Genomic DNA, 15,156 nt, shown 5'->3' with positions numbered 1-15,156 from the left:
TCCGTTAAAATATCACATCCTTCTTATTTCGAGTGCAAGCGCTATGAAATATAAAAAGGTAACCGCTTCACAGACCCGTAACGCAGAGCTTTGTGGAGCCCTGAGTGCGAGTTACAAAATAAAGATGGCATACAACCTCCTCCCTGAAACATAAGTATACAAACTATCATGTTAATTGGTGCAACAATATTGAAATGTATTGCTTCCAGACCTTAGCACATTCATACTATTGAAAAACACGTACCGCGATGCATCCCATTGTATTTAAGACGCTACGACTATTCGCGAAAATAATAGCGTAGAAAAAAACAGAGGGTAACTTATGTCAATAACTTCATCCTCTAATAAGTGTTTTTCTGAGCCACTTGATCCTCAAAAACAATAAATTCATGAAGTAGGCCATGGCAAAAAAAACTTGAAACACACTCATAGTATTTTTAATAACCTATCTACAAAGTATTAAGAATGAATAGATTCAATCCTCAAATGAAGACGAGGACCACCTTAACTTCGATTAGAAGACCATTTCAAAGTCTACGTCAGTATAGTAAACTGAGAACTAGAAATAGAAAAAATAGAAATAGGAATAAAAATTAAGGGCTAGAAAAAATGATAACCACAAAAAATGTCAGATTTCGATTAATATAATGAACTGTATTCGATATTGGAATATTTCCTTACTTGCGTAAATATATTACACGAATACTTATAATGTGTACACTTACACGAATATATTTATGGAATATTAAGGCATTTCGTAATCAATAATACACATGTTACGAGTATTATATTTATGAATATTACAAAAGAGGAACCTCAAGTCGGCCTCTAAATGCGTTGTCACACACCGCGCAATTGAATGGGTTTACAAAAGTCGCTGACGGTCAAAGTGATCCGAGTTTCACTGAGAAATGAGGTATAATTAGGGGTATTAACCGAAATTTATATACATGATGATTAATGTAATCTATCAAATTCATAACTCTCTTACGCCATTTCTTGCATTTCCTAAGACCATACCGCAAAATTTTCGCAAAAAGTGGATTATATTGCACTCATCACGGCGCCGCGGATATTTTTGAAAACCGATTAAAATGCGATGGAAGTGGCAACAGAAATCAGCCTTTTTATGGGATACTATTTGGCCACCTCTTTGCAGTCCCCTTGATTATACTATAAAATTGGAAGTTGCAACATGCTGCGTTGCTCTTTATTCACAAAATTCATATCACTGAACACTCGAATATTAAGTTTCTGGCAGTGACATAGCCCGAGATTTCCTTCTTTCCGCAAACAGCATAGTCTCTCGTACTTTTGACACTCCGTTATATGAGAACATTCGGCCGAGAGATTTTGCGAAATAAATTCCTCGCTCCATCAGGGCTGCGGCGGCGAGTGGGTCGCCTGTCGCCTCACTTCGACTTCATTCTCTCTCCCCTGGGAAATAAGGCTACGTCAGCGCGATGCCAGGCCAGCTTTAGAACACGTTCCTACTTCGCTTTGAAGGAAAATTCAGGAAATGTGCGCTTCAGGAAATTCATTGCACTATAACCGATCGTCTGCCTCTCCAAGGTCAACTGTGACTCTGCAAACGACTGGATGCATTACAATGAGTAACTTCGGTTTTCCTCTGTGTATATCCCCTCCTCACAAAGCCATTGAGCGAGTATCTGCTGACTGAAACTTGAAATAAATTTCCCAGTAAAACGCTTACAAAGAAAAGCGGGAGCGACAAAATTCAACAGAAAGGCTATGTAAGACTTATGACATGTTGGACTTTGTGATCTTTTGATTCTCGGAAAATATCCTTCAATGAGGAAAGCGCACACGGAAATTTGAAACATGGCTTAGTCCACTGTGTGTGGCTTAATATTCGAGATGAAAATTAAGGATTAACGCTGAGAAAGAGGAAAATATATGACCGAATTCAATTCGCAGGAAAAAACCCCATTTTTTTTATCTTAACCTGGAAAAGGTCACCATTATTATTGAGGCCTAAAGTTTGACCTTAGCTCTCCGAGCAAATTAAATTAACGAGAAAAAGACCCACCAATTATCAATAACTCATGCATCATCGATTATAAGCAGATTATAAAGTGAAGGTTGGAAAATGTGACAGATAGTAAAGAAACATGAAGAGATGAAGACATTATCTAAGACGAAATGTGATATTAAATCTTAAAGATGGAGATGGAACATCATGGTCTCTAGAACCTCGGGATCAATTTGACATATCATAACAAAATTAATAATCAATTAAAAAGAGTTGAAAGACAATATTCCACAGAATGAGGCCATTAAGACAAGAAGAGGGGAGTAAAGCGTCTCAAGAACAAAGAAAAAGAGAAGGTCAAGGCGGTTGCTAGGTTACCAATGGTAAACCGTTTTCTCCGTCTCGGAATTCATCGTAAACGTGGCGCTAACTTGATTCGGGAATTAATTTTTACCAGAGTAGTTAGAAATTACTTAGCGATTCAAGGATGAAATTTCAAAAGAGCTAGCTGAAATATAGATAGATATTAGTGACGCCTCTAGGGGGATTGTATGGTATTATCGTCAGACATGACGAAGAAAATGCGTAGTTTTCCGCGGCGTTGTCTTGATGATGTCTCCATGCTTCTGGGTTTCACCGCGTGGATCTTCTTGATCGACCTGAAGACGCCGGTTGGAACACCGGAGAAACTGTCGTCGCAAAGAAAATCCACGCGGTGAAATCCAGAAGCATGGAGACATCATGACGAAGAAAATTGAAGCAGAAATGGAACACCTTTAACCCTTAAGTGCCTTTAAAAAAAATTATAGCAAAAAACGACGGAGAGGAATAGTAAAAAGTATATGGGCTGCCAAATGTTGATTGGTAAAGAGGAATTCGATTAAGCTGCATCCAAATGGGATGGTTGCGAGGGTAAGGATCTTCCCATTTTGGGGCCCTTCCATGGATGACCCTACCTTTATTGTGATCGGAAGAAACGGGCCCCGAAGAATTGAAAGGCCTCCGCCACACGATCGACGACTTCAGCACGTGGGCTCACCACCCTGACTTCAGCCCGTTTATTATTATTGAAATCCGCTTGTAACATAGCGGGTGCGATAATAGTATAAGAAGAACAACAAGACAGAAATTTGATGCTGATAGAAAATAAAAATGGAATACGTAACATTTCACAAATAGATTTAGCAAATATTTGGACGCGCAATAATATAATCCCTAAAACCTTCAGCCTTAAGGATTTACCAACTATATTTTTGTCGCAACACAATCATAATTCCTTAAGCTTTTATCCTTAAGGATCTAACTGCTAAATTTTCTGGTCTAGTATAACTGTTATTCCTGAAGCCTTCAAACTAAAGGAAAGAACTGTATTCCCTAAGAGTCATATAAAAAGAATATTGAGCAATATAAAAAAAATTCGCTAGCAACGGTTGCCAGGAAGGAGATTATAAGCAGTATAGGAGGAAATGTTGCCGGCGGAAACAGCAGACGAAGAGGAGGCTAAGGCTGATGAAATACGCACTTTGCCTCCCTAACTAGATCCAGTCGAACAGGCAATTGCGTTAGGAACGACGGATACTGACAGAGACGCTAAGATTAAATTTTGGGGCGGATACGAAATTAAGTGGAAATAAGGCTAATGGGAAGTATCCTACGCGCCGCACTTACGATACGAGGCATGGCATTCGTGCCCCTTGGGCTGTAAATACATTTTAAGCCGTCGGAAGCATTTTTCCGTCTCCGGAGGTCAGAGAAATATTGGTCGTTTGGCATAGGTGTTCGGTAAAAACGCATATTCTGCGAAGTAAAGTACACAAGTCACCACTGAAAACCTAAGTTAATAGTTTATTACCAAAGCATTTATTAGAATCACACTTCTAATTAATAAAACAAAAATTAGTAATTATCTAAAATAAAAAAATCACGAACCGTGTACTTAGAATAAATATCTTGTTATTGCTGGAAACACTTCAGCCAAAATTAACACGCATTCTCCTTATTAGAAGTGCTAAATATTTACTTTAGTTGACTAATTAACCTTTCTACTCTAAGAGTGGGTACAAAGCAATCATCAGACTTATATTTCATATTGGATTTTTAAACTCAATTTTAACTCCCAAATTTATTTCCTCTCGTCTTGAGAACAACGATAGACTTCTTTATTTCACTAATTTTCTTTACTGCGTGAAACATGCCATCTTGAAGATAACGCTTAAATGCAATACTAAACAGAAAAAGAGATAATATAATACACTATGTGCATTGCATTTGCGATACGAGAAAGAATGACCAATATTCTTGTCCCATGGACTTAATTTGTATCAACAATCTTCGAAGGCTTCAACTCAAAACACAGAGAGCCCAAAGAAGTACTCTGAAAAGCATATAGAGTGCTTCGGAATATTGATCAAATTTCAAAATTTCATGTCATTTATACAAAAGGATAATGTTATGGATAATAGTATAACTAACGCATATTGGCGAAAATATTCACCCTTTTATAAGTATTCAATTTATTAAACACTGAAAAAGCTGAATTTATAGCACGTAATGTCGATTGAAAATCAGTACTAGCCCAAAAAAGAAAATAAAGGGTATAAATGTAAACCATGGAACACGAACTGTTCAATTTATTTCATGATAAACTTTACTATAAACTTTGATATTCCTCAGAGAGGCACAGGAGAGACCAAACACGACACGGACTGTTTTTAGATCTAATTCGCACTCCGAGTTTTATTCCTTCTCACCTCGAAGCAATTTTAGCCCGGAGGATTTTGCCACGATCTATAAAAAGGAAGGGAGTTACTCAAGTAGATTGAGATTGAACTCTACGTCCGAGCGGGGATTTGAGACGCCTTATATCCCGAGCGACGACTGCTGCATGCCACACGGAACTCGCAGCGCGCCGAAGTGCGGAGCCGGAGGACGCGTATTGATTATCCACCCCCCCTTCCCAACGCGCTCTCTCTTAAAACATGGCTCAAAAGAAGGAGAGGCGGAAACGTGTCCTCCGGGCCACTTGGCCGCGAGAGCAGTGAAAAACATGCCCGCACAAATCACGGAAAGGCACGGTGAAATAATACTGCTCACTTTAGCTGCGTGAGCAGATTCACAGGTACATCACGTCATTCTGCTTTGAAAGATAATCCCTCCATATTCCAACGAGCATTTTCCTCGATGTATTCACGGAGCTAATTTGTGGAACTTATTTTTGAATCGAAAAAAAATGACGCACGCTGAAGGGGATTTGTAAACAAGACGAAAACTGCGTATTTTCTGCCGTTAACCTCTGAGAATTTCTTCCCATCCCTCTCCTCATTTTCAACTCGCCAACTCCGCTACACTAATCCATGACCCTAACAAGCCAATTGTCCCAATTAAAGATTAACCCTTAAATGAATAAAATATTTTTAAGAGAAATACTTAGAAACTCAAGAGATGAAAAAAACAAAATTATCCAATGTCAAAGCGTAGTTCACCCATCCACCTCAAAATGTCGGCGGCTTTCAGCCCGAAAAGCAGCACGAGACTTAATTCACATCTTCAGCGTGAATAATTGTGCAGCTGAATAAAGTTGTATATTATGAAACAAGTTTAAGGGAATAGTTTGACCTTTCCAGTGTTACTACAAGACGCCAAATATTTTGTATTCTGTATACAGGCTTCGAATTGTGAAAAGATCTCGCTCCAATATGGCGTCAGCCATAGAATTACTCTCGTATATGATACTGGCATCATTAGATCCTTTTTCCCGGGTGGAATGTTGATTGGATCAATCAATGCGTCAAAATAGGTATGATAAGCATGGGAATAATCGTCAATAGACAGGTTATAATCATGTGAAACAATGTTTTTACGATGATATGCATTCAATTCCCTTAGAAACAAGAATTGATAGGAACGATAAATGCTGTTAGTAGGAAAAGGTGACAAATGTACGAAAGACAGATGTTACGTGTGAACGAAATAATAAAATGGAATGGCAAGAAGTGCAAAATTTTAAACTATCATTGATTTTTTTTACAGGTATCCACTCTTTGCATTAAATAATAAGGTAAGGCAATAGGAAATGGTAATCTAGGAGGATGACCCGTTTTCTTTAGGTTTACTTAGCATTACTTCATTCTAAGTAAACGAAAAAGAAAATCGTTTCTAATGCCAAAAGGTGCCTAGGTGTCAAGGATAGGTACTTTTTGGTACCAGTAAAAGTTTCTTTTTCATTTTATACGCTAGGAAATTAAGAATAAGGTATCCAGTCGATTATGTCAATGGAAAAGTCAACCTCATATATTTGATAATAAGAAATTTATTTTATAAATGAATAAGGATAAGAAAAATTATTACAGAGGCTCAAGAGGCAATAAACATCATTCACACAAACCAATGGGTGTAAAAATATCAACATTTCAAGGGGGAATCCCGATATGCGCAGATCTATTACTCAGTAATCAATTATGAGCCATTATTCACCAAATGTATCCTCTAAAAAGCACCAAATCCTCTTTATTCATTTTTGTTTTGTCAAATTATAAAACACCTACTTGATCTGATTTTCCGAGTGAAAAGATCGCCAAAGTGTCACTGCTAGAGAAAGGAAACGAAAAATTCTTGCGGAAAACCATATCTAAAAGCCCATGCATAAATATCAAATTTGACTACCAATAGCATGAATGTGCTGAAATAAAAAGTGCTGTATGTAGAGGGGCACGCCACAGGGTTAGCAACCACTGCAAATCGTTGTTTTATAATATCCTTAAGGCTAGAGAATACATTACAACATATATGTCTGGTAGGTTACATACTGTTCCAGGATGGCCTTAATACCTATCACAAGAGTAATGTTGCATACTACTTAAGGATGACCAAGCGGCCCCGTTCACTTCTAGCTCCTGCCCATATCTAAATTCAAACAATTTCCCTAGGTACAAATACAACATTTACAGAAAAATACGGAAACATTTAAGATTTTGAACCATTAAAAGTTTGAAATAAATGCGCATCAGCAGCTCATCTATACGAAATCAAAGATAGGTAAAATTACGAAAACGTATAAAACAAATCGGAATTGCGAAAAAATGATTCATTCAATCGACAAGTTGTGGCCTTTGTAGATAATTTATAGCTGAATGGAGCTCGTGATGATACAGTGGGATCAAAAGATTTCTATTATTCAATACGAATTCTCCATAATATACGCATTATAGGCCCACCAAAAGAGAAGGTACCTGTAAGAAGCCATGAAAAATATAGTTACAGGTTGACAATACGTCTTTCATTAAAGCAAAGATGAAAACTTTGAAATTAGGACTCGGTCTTGGGACAAACATTCCTCAACGAAGAGTGGAAAAAATAACTCCATCCAAAGTTTTGAATGCTAGGGTTTGCGTCATATCTAAGTTTACCTCCATTGTGCCATGTTCTTTGCTCGGTGGAGAAGCGAATAAGAAAAAAATAAAATTCTAGAACACCAATCAATGCCAGGAGAGGAGATATATCTCGATCAGTAGAAGGGAGGAAATTACGGGCTACAAAAAAGAAAGCACCAAGAGGGCATTCAAAAATTCTGTTTCAAAGATTAGAGGAAGGAAAAACCTTCATTCTAAAATACATGAAAAACGTCGGCATCGGAGGTTTACTGAAAGGATCATCCATGGCTTTCTACGCCCACATATCTCTTTCATCATTATATTCGTTAAAGTAAAACCATAATTAATGCGAGTATCGTAGAAAAAAATATTGATCGAGAATCAAGCATGCACGCGTTAGCATCATTTTTTATTAGAGCACATATCTCGAATATCATTAGACCAGGAAATTTACTCATGAAATATATATTAACTCAAAACGTTTTTGCTAAATTTATTTCACAGATAAAGAAACCATTCAAATATGATGTCATAGTGGCTCAATAAGGTTTAATCAATTTTTTAGGTCATACATAACAAGGCTTTAGGCACGCACAGATGACTAAGTAAGGGGAATAATTAATTTCCTATCATTACATGGAAGCATTGCCGTGATCGACAAGGGATATTTTCGTTGTAATTGGATTACATAATCCAATTTGAGATTAATACATTGAAAAAGTTCGGTCAAAACTTCACCAGGACTGTCGATTCCATTGTCACGAATGATATGTTTATCAAAGTCGCGATTTCTGAAAAAAATTCATGGATTCATATTCATAGATTTATTTGATGAAAGGACACCATATTAATATTTAGGAGCTGAGAAAGAGCTTCATTAATTAACTAAAAGGAGATATCGGTCGACGGACACCGTAGAAAATATTTCGAATATATAGAATATATTACGCGAGAATCAAAAGGAAAAAGGGAAGAACGTTTTAAACGGGAAGCAAAATTGAATGTATGAAAAAACTAATGATTACAATAGAGGAGGAGAGTTGACGTGTTGGCTGGTAGCTTCAGAATTTATTTCCCATTCCGGAAACCTGCGATTGGCACCGAATAGGGGAAAAAGATTCAAGTTGTATGCCGGATATACCTGTGCAGAGTTTGAAGGAAGGAAGTCAATTTACATATTTTATTCCGTTTATTAACTGTAAAGCAGGTTCCAAAAAATTCAAAATCGGCAGACATGGTTGAAAATATTTGCAAACATCAAAGGTAAAAAGGGAATAACGCCCAAAACGGGAATGAAAAACTGAAGCAGGACTGAAAGTATGCAAAAAATCATGATTACAACAAAGAACGCGCTGGCGTGTTGCCTGGCCACTACAGAAGTCATTTTCCATTCCGGAAACCTGCGATTGGCACCGAGCGAAGGGGGAGAGATTCACACGGCATTCCAGACATAGAGATTCACGCTGGATTCCTGACATCGTACGCAGAGTAGGCAGAGTTTTTAGGACGGACGTAAAAGTACATATTTCATTCCGTCTACAATAATAAAATTAACTAAGAAAACCTCTTCTTTTATCAAAAAACAGGCCTAATCCTGGTCAGTCCTCAAAATTTCCAAAAATAGATTTCACTAATAAAGTGTTTCACATTATAAAAATGACAACAATACACTTAGTTTCCGACCAGATCCCAAACATTTATACAAATACAAAAAAAACAACATTTTTAGCCACCATACGGTAAAATATCACTCTATTTTCTGATAAGGAATAATAGGTCATTAATCGCAATGGCAAAAAAGAAAAAGGGGAGTAACTGAATGCACGAAAATCTCAATGCCAAATATAAGAAAACTTAAAGAAAAAAAGGCATACGAGAGGGCTTATAAGTTCCGAGAAAAAATATGTCATGATATCTTTAAAAAGTGTATGGGAAGATGAGTACGCTTACTTACTCATTTGGGAATGTTTTTTAAATATCTCGAATATTTCTCTTATTTCTCTACATCTCTCTAATATTTCTCTTAATATACAAATTAAGCTGAGTATAAGAGAAATATTGGAGATAAAGTTACTGATAAGAGATAATGCCACGGCCATCCAAGAAGTCCCATTAAAGGATGTCCATTGCATTTCTTTCCAGAAAAATGATTTTATTTACGATTGGTATTATATGCAGTGATTTTAGCCAATTAAAGCATAAAAAAGCAGCGTGAAGTTAATTATTAATATTGCAATCAAGTTTATGTTATTTAACGAAGGTGCAAAACAGATGCGAGGTAGAGTATACATAGGGAAACCCCCATAAAAAACTGGGAATCCTAGATGTATCCCAATAATGTTACGTGAAGGCGTTATGAAATTAAATGAAAAAGCAAATGTAACGGCATATTCATGAAAGTTACAATGAAAACTGAAATTGACTCAAAAAAGCTGGCAACATCTGCAAACCATTTGAACTAGAAAAAGGAGAACGCTTGGATTAGGAGATGAGTGCATACTTGAATGCGTACCTTTCAAGTCAATGACGATTAAAAATTATGAGAATATTAACTCGGACGAATCTGAATTTTATGAATATCACTTAAGAATCCATTTTACGCAATAGTAAGCCCACGGATCCGCCGGGGACATTTAATAAAAAAGTTATTTTTAGTTAATTCCTCTATACAATTTTCATCAAAGCAATGCGTTTCAAAACAATTGAAAATCTAGTAAAAAATCACTATCTCTACCGGACCAATACTTAATTAGTAAAATGAAGTACGTAAGAAACATGCTGAAGAGGTAATTTCTCCTTGTTCCTTTTACTCCTTCCATTCACTCACGTTCTGCGTATGCCTTTCTGCGTGTTAAATAATTTTCATTCTATTTTAAGTCATTCCGCGAAGGTATTGTGAAAGTTCCAAAAGTAATCTAGGGGAAAGTCCAGTAATTATTTTTAAGCGTGCTCGAGGAAAGGCAATTGAACGGCGAAGGGGGGAGGCCTGTAGCGTTGCGGATGCACGTTTTGGGCATTGCAGGTCTTGTGCAGGTGTGACGTGCGCACCGCGGCCCGAAGTTCTTGTGCAGGTAGGTGCACGTGGCTGGACGCTGCGAAGCCGCAATTTTGACATCCATCGGGACCCCGTAGCGGGGAATTCAGACGCATCATGACGACGCCATTTTTCAACACTCGGCAAAAACATTCACTTCTAATTTTGCATACCTTACTTTACGGTACTGAATTTACATACCCTCATAAATCCCTCTCTTTGTTTCATTCATTACTTTTTAATGGCGCAAACTAAGATTATTCAACGTTGAACGTCTAAATTGGAGAAAAACTTTCACAATAAAATTGAGTTTTTCCTGATATTTAACCACATTAATGAAACAAAAGTAATTAAATATTCAATCAGTTTGTATAGAGCTCTTTATAATGTGCTAAAAATAGGAAAAGAACACAGAATACTCCAAATAAATGCCACGATGTAATAAAAAAATACACTTCTAGTTTAAAATACCGTTTACTCGATTATTTTTTGGAAAACCTGAATAAGGATACATTTTATTTTGAATTTGACTTTTTATTTTATGAATTTCTACTTGTGCCTAAAGCCATGAAAGTAAGGCATCCAATAAATACAATCTCTCTCTACTACGCATTTGGCACATACAATCTCGGGACACAATGAAACTTTATATTGCCAACTATATGAAGAGAAATTATTTGATCAAGAGTATATCCTCAAGTCCGCGCGTTAGCAAAAAACGAATGCATGGTGAATAACACGCATAATTTCCTCAGGAAGAGTTAATCTAAGAACTCGACGCGAGTAGCAAACATGCAAGAGCTGTCAGAAGGGTCTACATTACTACTAAGAGCAAAGACACACAAAACTCATAAATAAGTTACTTCTTCGAAATTAGGGTAACGTTTGATTCGTTGGCAAATACAAAATAGAAAGTGCAGGGGATCAAGGAATGTGAATGTAACGAAAGTTAAATTTAACGTAAATAACGCAATGAAACAAGCTTATTTCAATTAAAGAGCAGGAAATTCGAGAATTCATACCTTATAAACACATAATAGAAGAAGAAAAATTTATATCACTCTGATTTGCAAGAAAAAAATACATAGATATAGATTGGTCCAATAGAACGCCCGCCAGACATCTGTGAAGAAGTAGTGCTACACTTCAATGCCTCATATAATGGCGATTTTTCGTCAAATAGGCGATTAAATTTAGGTTAATATTTATGATATACGCAATCAAGAATACCTGAACGTATAGGCGAGCAAAACTTTCTGCCTTAATGGGAAATAGAATCATCATGAATTACATCGACCCATTAATTCCCTGGTGTCCATGAAAATTACGACCACGAACGAATATTACGAAAGAGGATCCTCAAGTCGGCCTTCAAATGCGTTGTCGCCCACCGCGCATTTAAATGGTTGTACAAAAGTCAACACTCGCGTCGCTGACGGACAAAGTGATCCGAGTTTCACGGAAAAAATAAGATATAATTAGGGGTGTTAACCGAAATTTAGATTCATGATGGCGCGATTCATCAAATTTATATCTCTTGAATGCTATTCCTCGCAATTACAAAGATTATAATGCAAAATATTGGAAAAAAATAGATTGAATCACACTCATCACCACGCCGCGCACATTTTTGAAAGTCGATTTAAATGCGTTCGAATTGACAACAGAAATCAGCCTTCAGTGGGATGGAATTGGGCCTTCTCTGTGGAGTCCCCTTGACTTCGACAAACACACCGGAAGAATAAAATAGCCACCAAATAAAAAAAAATGAATTCGTTCCAATGTGGCCGTTCAATCGGACCGGGAATCGCGATTCATGAAAGGAATTCGGTTGACGAAAGGAAGAGATAAGTTTTGACAAAGAAAACTTCCCCATTCAGCCACTATCTCCCACGTTAAAAAAGTGAAAACGCAAAAGTTTTCCCCATATTTTATGAAAAGGAGACGGCATTAGAGTTTTGATTTGTTCACCAGTTTAGGGTGAAACTTTCAAACAGGGAAATAATCACTCGTAGGAGTGAAAAAAAAACAATGACTCACACGATATCCATGTCCATGTAGTGCAGGAGTGGCGACACGCTCGTCGTTAGTTCGTTACGTCATCAAATTGTTTGCAATAGGGTTGAGGCCATCGATTTTTCATCGAGAATGGCTATAAAAGTAGGCGACGGGTTACAAAATGGAAAAAATACCGGTCTCTTTAATCTTGAAACTCTATCATAATCGGCAATAGAATGAAATTGATGGAAGAGTCCGTTATCGGCAATGACGGCGTACAGAAAGCGTTCCACAAATGTTGAACGAATTAGGTTGGGAGCCGCTAGAGACTCGTAGGCTACAAACTATGCATAGATTGCTTGAGCAATTCAGAACGGGTATGTTTAAGAGCGACACGGAGAACATAATACGAGAACCCCACCACATTTCCAGGTCCGACAGAAACAATAAATCAAGAGAGATATTTTGCCGAATGAAAATTTGTCGGAATTCGTTTTTCCCCCGCACGATAAAAAACTTTAATAAACACTTGACGAAATTCCATTTGAGCATTTCCTTTTCATGCGTAAAAGGCATTTCTAACATCCCCCGCCGTACCCCCATTAAGGCGTCTTTTGGAGTAATATGTAGATGCATGTGTGTTGGTTTATATTTCACAATGTAATGATAGTTGGTTCCAAATACCAAGTACACCGGGACTAGCCACGGAGATAACTTTTACGGGAGTCATCTGCAATGCTCAAATTGTGCGAAAAATCCACAGAGAAAAAATCATTCGCCACATCTATTCGACAATTTTTCACGAAATATCCACAGTGAGGAATGACGCCTCTTTGGCTTAACTGGCTAAAGCTCTCGACTGGAAATCGGGGGATCCGGGTTCGGATCCTGTTCAAGGAGAATGATTTTTTTTCTCTTTGGATTTTTCGCACATAGTTGGTTCAACTGACTCAGGCATGATGTTGTGGAAGTTCAACGTATTGAAATGATCGGTAGATCTTTTCCACAGTAATTTAATGCGTACGACGTGTTTCGGCACACAGAGCCTCATCTGGTACCAGAGCCATCATCTGGTCTTGTACCGGATGATAGCTCTTGCCGATGCCGATGGCGGCTCTGTGAGCCTATACGCGTCGTTTGCATTAAATTATTGTGGAAAAGTGTAACTAGCTTTAATATCAATAAGTAATCACAATAAACAATTCTCTGTAACCTATCTACAGCAATAAGATTATGTTCTTTCCCGGCTTGTCTACTTGCGTTTTCAACAGGGTGAGTTAATTGCAAGCCGACGATTCGATGGCTGACTCTGCAATCATCTTCAGGAGCAGAGGCAGCCATCGAAACGTCGGTCTACAGTCAACTCACCCGATGGCAAACCCGATGAGACTTAACCACTAGCTGCAGCAATTATAGAAGCGGCTCTAGTTGAATTAAACATGGAAGCAAAAGGTTTTCTCTCAGTAACAATTGTAAAATGCCTGCCTCGAAGGTAGCGATCATATTTTTTACTGCCCGTACAATGACCAAAGCTTCCTTGTGAATATGGGCACATTGTTTGTATATGTAGATGTAGACGGGTGGCACACCACCCCAGCCGTGGGCCGCAGCAGCCAAAGACGTCTGCACTCACCTGGGAAGGCTGCCCCCGGCGCCACCCCCTCCGCTGCCGCTGCCGCCTCCCCCGGGGACCTCGAGACCTCCGGCGGAGGCGGCCGCGCTCGCGCCTCCCCCACCCCCTCCTCCGCCGCCGCCGCCACCGCCGCCTCCGCCGCCGCCGCCGGACGCTGACGAGTCCGCATGGTGGTGGTGCCGACGGCGGTGGTGCCGGTGCTCCTCGCCTCCCTGCTGCTCCTCCTCACTCTCCTCCTCCGACGAGCTGGGGTCAATCATGGCCTAGGCCCCGCGCCGCGACAGCGCTGCTCCCCGCCTACGGCGATCGCCAGCCGCCGCACCTGTGGGCACACAGACACACCCGAGCGGGTTAGAAACCTTCACCACCAAGCACCACAACAGAGAGAGTTGATGGCAACGGCGCACAGTGTGCTGAAACCGAAAAAAGCTGGCCAAAATCTCAAATACGATTTTTTTGAGCTGAGAAGTTGAAACTTCACATAAATACAGTGGTGTTATGGTGCCGGAACGCCGTTCCAGCACTTGTTTAGAAAGGATATAATAGTCAAATAACACTTGAATCAATTTCGGTGCCTCAAAATTTCTAATATATACATTCGTAACCAATACAATTTTTTCTATTTGTTTATTCTAAATTTGCTGAAATAATTGAAACACAGAGAAATATTTCACTTGTAAAAAAATTAAGGAAAGTGCGTTTAAGCACTTCTAATTTTGCCGACAAGGGTCGTTTTATGGCACTGCGGTACCCCAAAGAGTGGTTTGTTGCCAATATTTTCGCAAAGATATTATTTTTTTACTAGTAAAATTACACTTGAACATTTAGTTGTGCTTATGGTGTGATGCCGAACGGCTCTTTCTCTTGATTGCCTGCTGCTCTCCTTGAATAACGAAGGAAAAAATCGTTTTCGAGGTTTTGGCTTGCTTTTATCGATTTCAGCCCACTGTCTGGCACATAAACTTGGTGAGACGTCATTCGGATGAAATTAATTCACCTTGGAACAGATGGAATTGATGCAAATTATAGTAGATGACATGAATTCAACCTTGAATAGAAAATTGTTCCAGACATCTCTCAGTGGAATTCCTTGATACTAGAAATGGATGAATTTGCACTTTCATATGGT

At 38.5% G+C, this 15,156-nt stretch overlaps 1 protein-coding gene across 1 annotated transcript in view; it reads right to left on the bottom strand.

Annotated features, from left to right (window-relative positions):
• The window catches only part of LOC124171143 (calcium-dependent secretion activator), a gene marked incomplete at its 5' end in the record, with an annotated part of 262,640 nt that extends 248,500 nt beyond the window's left edge, over window positions 1-14,140 (bottom strand). The window contains one exon of the mRNA XM_046550281.1: window positions 14,028-14,140. Coding sequence (XP_046406237.1) covers window positions 14,028-14,140 — 113 coding nt within the window. The remainder of the gene's footprint in view (window positions 1-14,027) is intronic.
• Between the last annotated feature and the right edge of the window lie 1,016 nt (window positions 14,141-15,156).

Source organism: Ischnura elegans, chromosome X, assembly GCF_921293095.1.
Source record: "Ischnura elegans chromosome X, ioIscEleg1.1, whole genome shotgun sequence".
NCBI lineage: Eukaryota > Metazoa > Arthropoda > Insecta > Odonata > Coenagrionidae > Ischnura > Ischnura elegans.
The sequence above is the reverse complement of the archived record's forward strand: the minus strand, read 5'-3'. Positions and strand labels throughout refer to the sequence as shown.